Raw genomic sequence first — 9,224 nt, 5'->3', positions numbered from 1 at the left:
CAGATCCTATATCTTAATGGTTACAATCTAGTAGAGATTATGTTGTTTAAAACCGTGATGGGGGGAGATGGAGGATGTCGGAGAAGATAACCATGCATGGAATCCACATATTGCATGCATGTCTCTCCCTACCAAATCCTGCATCTTCATGGTTACAATCTTGCATAGATTCTGTTGTCCAAAACCGTGATTAGAATTAAAGATTAGGTGAGTTGTACATACAATGGGCTGAGCAATTCCGGAACCTACACACACGAGCACGTGCAACTAGGAAGGCCCAAGGCCAAGCAACCCAACTAACTCCCACTTGGGGGCGGATTGGTTGGTAGCAATGGTAATGGTAGGTAGACGTGTCGCTCGCGCCCCCATCTCCCCACCCCGCAGTCGTGGCCATCCATCCTCCCGTCCAATGGACCTAACCCGCTCCTCCCAACGGCCAGCTTTCGCTTCCTTACCCACCTTTCCCGCCTATATATCCCGTCCTCATACTCATGGCACCACACCACACCAGTACACACGCAGCATCTCACATTTGTCTCGCAGCACAGACGTCACACGGAGCCTTCATCTCGCAGCAGCTCTACCCGGCCGGCCGGTCACTGGTGAGACAAGGACTGGCTAGCTAGCTCGTCGGCCGCTGGTACGTACGTAGGAGATCGATCGATGGCGGCGACGATGACGGTGGAGGAGGTGAGGAACGCGCAGCGGGCGGAGGGCCCGGCCACCGTGCTCGCCATCGGCACGGCGACGCCGGCCAACTGCGTGTACCAGGCCGACTACCCCGACTACTACTTCAAGATCACCAAGAGCGACCACATGGCTGACCTCAAGGAGAAGTTCAAGAGGATGTGTAAGTATATGTTCACCGTCTCTCCCTGTGTTCGGGCTATGTGCTCCTGCAGGCTTGTTTCCCACAAGGGAGCTACCTATATAATAATATAGGAGTACGTGTGTCTGCATGGATGTCAATATTTTACTCCTTATTATATAGTTCCAGTGAACTTTGTTGGTTGTTAAAAAGAATAGGTATACGAGCTAGCTTGGAGCCAGACCGATCACTTGCAATAAGCCAAGATATTTTTGCTAGCCATATGTACTCCTTCAGATTCATATTAATTGAACACACTTAGTATTACTTCATATATATATACATGAAACACACACAATAAGCATGGCCATCAAAACTGGGTAACGGCCGCACACGCCGAACCTGCTGTGTCAATTTAACTGTTATTCGGTTGTAGCTGCAAGGTAGGTAAATACATATATACCCGCAAAAAGGTAAATACATATACTCCTGCATATTTTTTATAGATAAATATGTAGTATAAAACTGCACGTATAGGAGTAGTAAAATCGAGTGGCTTGCTTACATGCATGTTTAAAGCTCAACACTCAACAGTGCTTAGATTTTCATTTAATTACCGGTTGGTCAAATAATATGTTCCCATATTTCATTTTTTTCATTTCTTCAGTTGAAGCATTTAAAGCTTTTAACAGTAGAAAAAACTGATTTTCAGAAGAAAAATGATTTGCAAAAGATATAAGTAGTATTAGACGGTGTTTCTTTTCAAGGGATTAGAATTTTTTAGTCTCAGGGACTAAAGAAAAAAGTCCCTTCAGTAGAGTCTTTTTCTAGTCTCTTAAGAAAAAGTCCCTCATATTTCTTTACCTAGGGACTAAAAGAGATTTTTTTAGTCTAGTCCCTCTAAAGAAACACCACCTTAGTATTCATCGATTTCTTGAAAAATTATCAGTTTTACTACAAAGAATAGACATGTTTGAATGAACCCACAAATTACTAATAATTTCTTTAAGACAAGAGAATTAATGTCACTACCTGACGCGACTATGACCTAACACTGCACCTAGAACTAGTGGGCCACTCGACAGAGCATGTAGCAAATAGTAGAAACATGAGCGAATCCATGAGTCGACTTGTGAGCTAATCTCCTACTAACAATAGTTCCATAAAACAGAAAATGAACCTCCTATCCTATACTTAAAAGGAGAAAGAAACCCAAATATAGACATGGGCTGCACACCTAATTAACCCATGAATCCTTGTCTCTCGTCCCGTCATTGTTTGCCTTTTTCCCGTCATTGGACACGCGAGCTAACTCTGCCGGGTTGATTTGCAGGTGACAAGTCGCAGATCAGGAAGAGGTATATGCACCTAACGGAGGAGATCCTTGAGGAGAACCCCAACATGTGCGCCTACATGGCGCCGTCCCTGGACGCGCGCCAGGACATCGTCGTCGTCGAGGTCCCCAAGCTCGGCAAGGCGGCGGCGCAGAAGGCCATCAAGGAGTGGGGCCAGCCGCGGTCCAAGATCACCCACCTCGTCTTCTGCACCACCTCCGGCGTCGACATGCCGGGGGCCGACTACCAGCTCACCAAGATGCTCGGCCTGCGCCCCTCCGTCAAGCGCCTCATGATGTACCAGCAGGGCTGCTTCGCCGGCGGCACCGTGCTCCGCCTCGCCAAGGACCTCGCCGAGAACAACCGCGGCGCGCGCGTGCTCGTCGTCTGCTCCGAGATCACCGCGGTCACCTTCCGTGGCCCGCACGAGTCCCACCTCGACTCGCTGGTGGGCCAGGCGCTCTTCGGCGACGGCGCGGCCGCGGTGATCATCGGCGCCGACCCCGACTTGTCCGTGGAGCGTCCCCTGTTCCAGCTGGTGTCCGCGAGCCAGACGATCCTGCCGGACTCGGAGGGCGCCATCGACGGCCACCTCCGGGAGGTCGGACTCACCTTCCACCTCCTCAAGGACGTGCCGGGGCTCATCTCCAAGAACATCGAGCGTGCCCTAGAGGAGGCCTTCAAGCCGCTGGGCATCGACGACTGGAACTCCGTCTTCTGGATAGCGCACCCAGGCGGCCCGGCGATCCTCGACATGGTCGAGGCCAAGGTAAACCTGAACAAGGAGCGGATGCGCGCAACCAGGCATGTCCTCTCCGAGTACGGCAACATGTCCAGTGCATGTGTCCTTTTCATCATGGACGAGATGCGCAAGCGCTCTGCCGAGGATGGCCACGCCACAACCGGCGAGGGAATGGACTGGGGCGTTCTCTTCGGCTTCGGCCCCGGCCTCACGGTGGAGACCGTCGTCCTCCACAGCGTCCCCATCAGCGCCGGCGCCACCGCGTGATCGCTCTCCTTCTCGACCGTTTATCTTCGTCATGGAAAAACCTACTGCATGCGTACAGCTTCTTCTATACTACACTGCCGAGTTTGTGCTATATTCTACCGTGCGTGGTTTGTATGTGTTGGTAGATGAATTCTCTCCTGTTAGTCTGTGTCGCGCACGGCGCCGTCGCATACTACTAGTAGTAACACAACCGAGCTTTTACAGGTTTATTAAGCAAGTGTGGTCATGATGTGGAGTGTGAGGTGTATTACCTGTGTACGAAAAGATTGGCTGTTCAATTTGAACCTTATGTGGTTGGAAAACAAATGGTGATTTTTCATATCTTTATCAAAACTTATTCTCCTCTTTCCTACTTGTTTGTATTCTCCTCTCGTCGGTTCCACGTGTCCCTAAGCCATGTGTAACACTTGACATACCCATATAAGCCCAGTAACACTCCACTTACTTGCTAGTAGTTTTTTTGCTCACTGAAGCAGCTCTGCACTTTAGCACTTACTAGCTGAATGCTCGTGCGTTACCACAGATCAACAATTTTTGATGTGAAGTTATTGCTATCAAATGTCATTGTGATTTATAATGTGCATGTTGTACACGACCGATGACCGGGTTTCGATAAATATCATTTTTGAGTGTGTTCTCATGACCCACTCTACTCAATTGTTTGCCGACTGCTAATGACAAGCTGTTTCGGTGTCGTTTCTCTCATGTTGTTGCTATCGCGGTAAGCATATAGCACCACCCACCGTGAATGTCGTGTTCCTCGGTCACCTGGAACAGTTACGTAATCCCAAATCATTGCGGCCTCACTACCGCTTGCTTTTAGCACCACGTCCAGCTCCTCCTAGCCGCTTTGCACAAATTTTTAAGTCACATTGGTCAAATTTTACAATAAGTATTTAACCAATGTGTCTCTTCAACGTCTCCTGTTCTTGCGAGAATTTCACCACCTTGGATGTGATAAGTATGTATCCTCGCAGAATGCACGAGACATAATAAACAGATTATTTGTGTGACGGATTAGATATTGAAACTCAGATCAGACTAGACAATAAGAATGCTAGTAAGACAAGATAACATATTTTGCCCTATGCTAGTTTGAACAGATTGTACAAGCCATGGTACAGACTCAATAAATTAAATTAACCACTCTCATTGACAGAGCTAATCAACACAGAACAAGAAATAAATTTTGACAAACTTAGAGCATAAAGTGAACAGATTTAACCCGTGTCTTCCTTTCCTTTTGATTATATATACCCTTTTTATTTACTATAATCATTCTTGCATTTTTATCCCTATTTTTGCCATGCGATTTTTTTGTATTAACCAATTGATTAACATACCATAGATTGATTATATTTTGGTTATAGTCATGTGCGTGCCCAACAGAGAGGCGAATGCACCGCCAACCACCAAACCATCACTGTCGGGGCCACCCAAACATTGAGTTTTCAGACATAGCGCTAGTTAGGCAATTTCACTTCTGACCGGATGGGGAGGCAATTCCCGCAGCAATGGATCACTAAGCTACTCCAGATTATTGTTAACTATAAATTTTAGACAAACATGACATCAAGCCCTGTTTTTTTGTGTTAAAGCCAAATGCAACATTTTACTGGGGTCACCAGTTTATAGGAAAAAGCATAACATCACCGGCCATGCTAGACAAGATATTAGCCATGGAAAATTAGATCACCCAGATCAAAAGACAAGACACTATTAGAAAAAGGCTTGCTAATGACGCACCTATTTTGGCTATTAATGGCGCACTATAGGTGCGCCACTAGCATCACGCCATTAGATTTTTTTACTAATGACGCACCACAAGTGCGCCATTAGTATCTGGTATACTAATGACGCACCAGGCAGTGCACCATTAGTATTGCTCACGGTACGCCATTAGTATGCCTCTCGGGTACGTCATTAGTATGCCTCCCAGGTGCGCCATTAGTATGCCTCCCAGGTGCGTCATTAGTATGCCTCCCAGGTGCGCCATTAGTATGCCTCCCAGGTGTGCCATTGGTATAGCCCATGGTGCTCCATTAGTATATGGTATTCTAGCATATATATGTTTTGTTTCAAAACCACAAATTCAACAACACATAACATATATATATATATATATATATATATATATATATATATATATATATATATATATATATATAATACATAATATGTGCCTAATAGTTTTACTGATCCACAACACATAACATATATGCAAAGTTGCATAACAAATTTCATGATCCATATATCAAAATTCCATAGCATCCATACATCCAAAATTCCATAGCATCCATATATACATATAGTTCCATAGCATCCATACATCCAAAATTCCATAGCATCCATATATGACATCCTAGAAATGGCCTTCTCCCTGTTACCCTGCTTTGACTCTACACTCTCATCCCTACTTGAGGAAGAGCAAAACGTATGTCCTGATACCAAGCTCATTCCCCAAATCAATGAGACACTTGCAGCACCAGGATACTATCAAGCTGCTAATGGAGAGGTCAGCATAGAGCAATTCGGCCAACCACGACTTCCCCAGAGCATAGATGAACCCTTGCTGGCAATGCAAATGAGCAGCACTAAGTCATGTGCATACCTGACTGTACTATATAAATTAAGCTGGTAAATAAAACAGGTGTGACCCAAAGAATTATTCTTACGTCCAACAAATTGTGACTCTGTCTCGCCATGATGACCCAGAAGGTACCGACATTAGCTCATTGATGCATACAACATGAATCAGATTTATAAAAAGCACATTGTAATGTAAATATGTATGAATGATGAAAAGTATAACTTCATTGTTACTCCTATATCAGTGATGAAGATTCTTAAAAGACAACAATGATCTATATATCATGAGTATTATAACATTAGATATTTATTTGGAGTGGCATACTAAGAGTTTACATTTCTCATTTGTTTAAGTTAGCTTTAAATAAAGGAATGCATTGCAAGAGCATACGTCGTTTTAATCTCTTTGGACGAAGATCAGTGCTAGTTGTGCTAAGTGCTAGTTGTGCTATCAACATATTTCTTCAGCCCTTGTTTGTTCAGTGTGCGGTTTATATTTTTGTCTAGTGCAAAGTACTGACAGTGCTATAAAACCAATTAAATAGAGTGTATACTACACGGGAACATAAAAATGTGAATTGGTGGAGAAAAATGATCTAAATGAGTTGAACCAAGAAAACCAATTTTCAGCCTACTTTAAGCAAAAAAAACTCAATTGCCCTATGTGAGCATGATGAAGCAGAGAGGCAAAAGCAATCTATATGATATTGTTCTGTGATTGCTATCTTGGCATACATTACATATGGGTGTGTAACTTTTAGTATTAAATTGGTGCTGAAATGGTGCTATATAATGTTTGTGTAAGTGTTGCAAAAACTGATGATATTTTCTTTCTCTTCTACGAATACAACAATTTTCTGTATGCAGACAATGGGCACAGTTAATCCATCATAGAAAAGTTTTCTTCTGCTAAACTAAGATCCAAAATATGATTAATAAGTTATAGGCAAGAGCAGAGGAGCGAGAAAATCATTGATTTGGGTACTAACATTCTAGAACAAAGTGAACTGATATGGCAAAAGTTTTTCCTCTGCTACACTTAAGAAAATACAGCAAAATAGCAGATAGGTAGATGCATTGAGCACAGTGTATCTCCATCGCATATCGCTCGACCTTTTTAGAGCTAAATACAATAGTAGATTTAAATAATATAACTGATGGAGTGAGCGTAGCCACCAAAATGGCTGGTCTTCAGTTAGGATCTCCGTAGCAGCATTCTAAAAACATAATTAGTTAGAGAAAAGACACAATGTAGAAATTTTGAACAAAAAACAATTAATCCAGTGGAAGTTTTCTCTACCAAGAAACATATTCTTAATTACCTATAAAAAAGGATTTTGTGTTAATTTATTAGCTCGGTGTTAAGTTTGGTCGGCATGGTGAGACACATTATATAGTATATCATCTAAGGAACAAAACTGATTTCATATATAGCATCATACTACTCATCTTGACACTATGAATGGCTTTGATTTTTTTCTGATTATAAGTTTGCATACCCTATGAAAACCCCACAAATTATGTTGTGCAAGAAATAAAAAGTAGATATCACTTTCTACAAAAAAGCAAGTTGATAAAACACTTGCCCAAGCAGGAGGAAGCAAAGTTGTTGTTGACGCGCCGGAGTACGTGAAGTTGGAACAAAAAGGGTATGCTCCGTATACAATAGACTTGCAAATTTAGAAGTACAAAGCTGAAAAACTCATCACCTCATGCTGTTGTTGCTGGATTGTCGTGCTTCAACTGAGCACGCACATAAATTAGTTATCTCTCAGCTGCACATTTTCCATGGAGGTAGAGCTATGGGCTGCCATCCCCGTGTGCATGATGATGTTGTGCGCATTGTACAACCGTGCATGGTGATCTTTATCAACTAAAATCATCTTAATAGTTCTCACACTCCAGCAACCTAGGTTATATGGCTCATCCGTTCTTCAAGATAAACGCCGCCACATAGAATGGGGAACACTGATTGTTGGGGTTGTCCTGCACACACAAAAATGTCCTAATTGGATCACAAACCAGCTGAGGGCTTCTTGTGTACCTTTTTTAAAAGTAGAATGATGCAAGAATATGAACCATGATCAATGAAAAAAGATAGAATTTGTTATGCTATTTCTCTGCGGTTGTAGTTGTAAGCCAGGTATTTCTTCATGTTAGAACATGCTTGGATACAGAAAATTCGAAGAAAACTTGCATAAACCGGCCTACTTCTGCATAGGGAAAATGATTTTATATGATATATTGACATTACAAATATTAAATACGTAGAAAAATAAACATCATATGGCCCATACATATTTCTTTTAGAGATTGGCTTCTGTCACATTGCCCATAAATAGCAAAGATCAATCTGATGTAATTCAGAAGACGACCTGAAATAGATAAAAAAACATCATATTGTTTATAGGCAAGGAGAATTGTTTTTTAGCAGATTTCTCCATTTCTAGGTCTTCATGAAAGAGCCAGGAAAATGTGCAGGATATGTGGAGCATAAGAGGTGTCAAAATATGGAGAAGCTGCTGCTGAAAGAGGTCTGCATTTGCACATGAGGAAGATGCTAGGGGACGATGAGGACTCACCACATCCTTCAATCCTCTAGGTTCAGAACAATTGGACAGACAACTCAAGTGAACTAGCAGCAAGGGAACACAAATTTTCACCTCATCATCTTCCACCTCCTGCCAATCCTCATCGTCCCGTCCTTCATCCTGCAAAATGGCAGAGCATTACTTGTAAAAAGTTCTTTCCAGCTCCAGCACAAATGGGGTGCCCGAGATCCTACAGCCAAGAACTCTAAATCCCCACCAGCTGGGCACAAGAAACATGCCAAGAACGACATAAAGAACACCCAGACGCGCCAAATCTCACAAGACGAGCGAGATTTTGGAGAAAAGATCGCCGAGCAATCATCACCCAAGGTACTGGGAACTCACCGTATCCTTGTCGGCGGGACGCGGCGAAGGTCCTGGCGGCTGAGGCGGGGGCGCCGAGGTGGGAGGCGCCGACGCGTCGAGAGATGGCTACAAGAGTAATGGAGCGGAGGGTGCGGTCGATGTTCTCATGGGCGGTGCGGACGATGTGGGTGTGGAGCCGGATGGGGCGCATGGCAGCGTCGAGCGCGGAGAGGCGGCTATCGAAGGAGCCGAGGATGGAGACGACGGCGTCCGTGGCCGCCTAGCTCCGGCCCAGCGATTCCCGCAGCAGCGCTCCTCCTCCGTAACCCTCCATCCCGCTGCCCGAGGACGGATGCTCCTCCTCCTCCTCCTGGAGAGCTTGGGCCGGAGAGGCGGGCGGATCTGGGGGACGGGATCCGGGGCTGCGCGCAGGCACAGTGGAGCGGGGGGGGGGGGGTCTGGGGGACGGGATCCGGGGGACAGGATCCGGGGCAGGCACTGTCGGTTAGCAATGGCGCACCCCGGAGCGGTGCGCCATTAGATTTTTTTGATAGCAATGGCGCATCCCCATGCAATGCGCCATTAGT

The 9,224-nt window shown here is 44.6% G+C and overlaps 1 protein-coding gene across 1 annotated transcript; it reads left to right on the top strand.

Moving 5' to 3' along the window:
- Positions 1-497: 497 nt before the first annotated feature.
- LOC123428233 (chalcone synthase 1) lies at positions 498-3,470 on the top strand. Its single transcript, XM_045112425.1, has 2 exons — positions 498-850; positions 2,142-3,470. Exons 1-2 carry the CDS (start codon positions 664-666, stop codon positions 3,149-3,151), a joined length of 1,197 nt encoding a protein of 398 aa, XP_044968360.1. The 5' UTR covers positions 498-663; the 3' UTR covers positions 3,152-3,470.
- The last annotated feature ends 5,754 nt before the right edge of the window (positions 3,471-9,224 follow it).

This window comes from Hordeum vulgare, chromosome 2H (assembly GCF_904849725.1).
Source record: "Hordeum vulgare subsp. vulgare chromosome 2H, MorexV3_pseudomolecules_assembly, whole genome shotgun sequence".
In the NCBI taxonomy this organism is placed as follows: domain Eukaryota; kingdom Viridiplantae; phylum Streptophyta; class Magnoliopsida; order Poales; family Poaceae; genus Hordeum; species Hordeum vulgare.
Note: the sequence above shows the minus strand (reverse complement) of the source record. Positions and strands in the feature narration are given on the sequence as shown.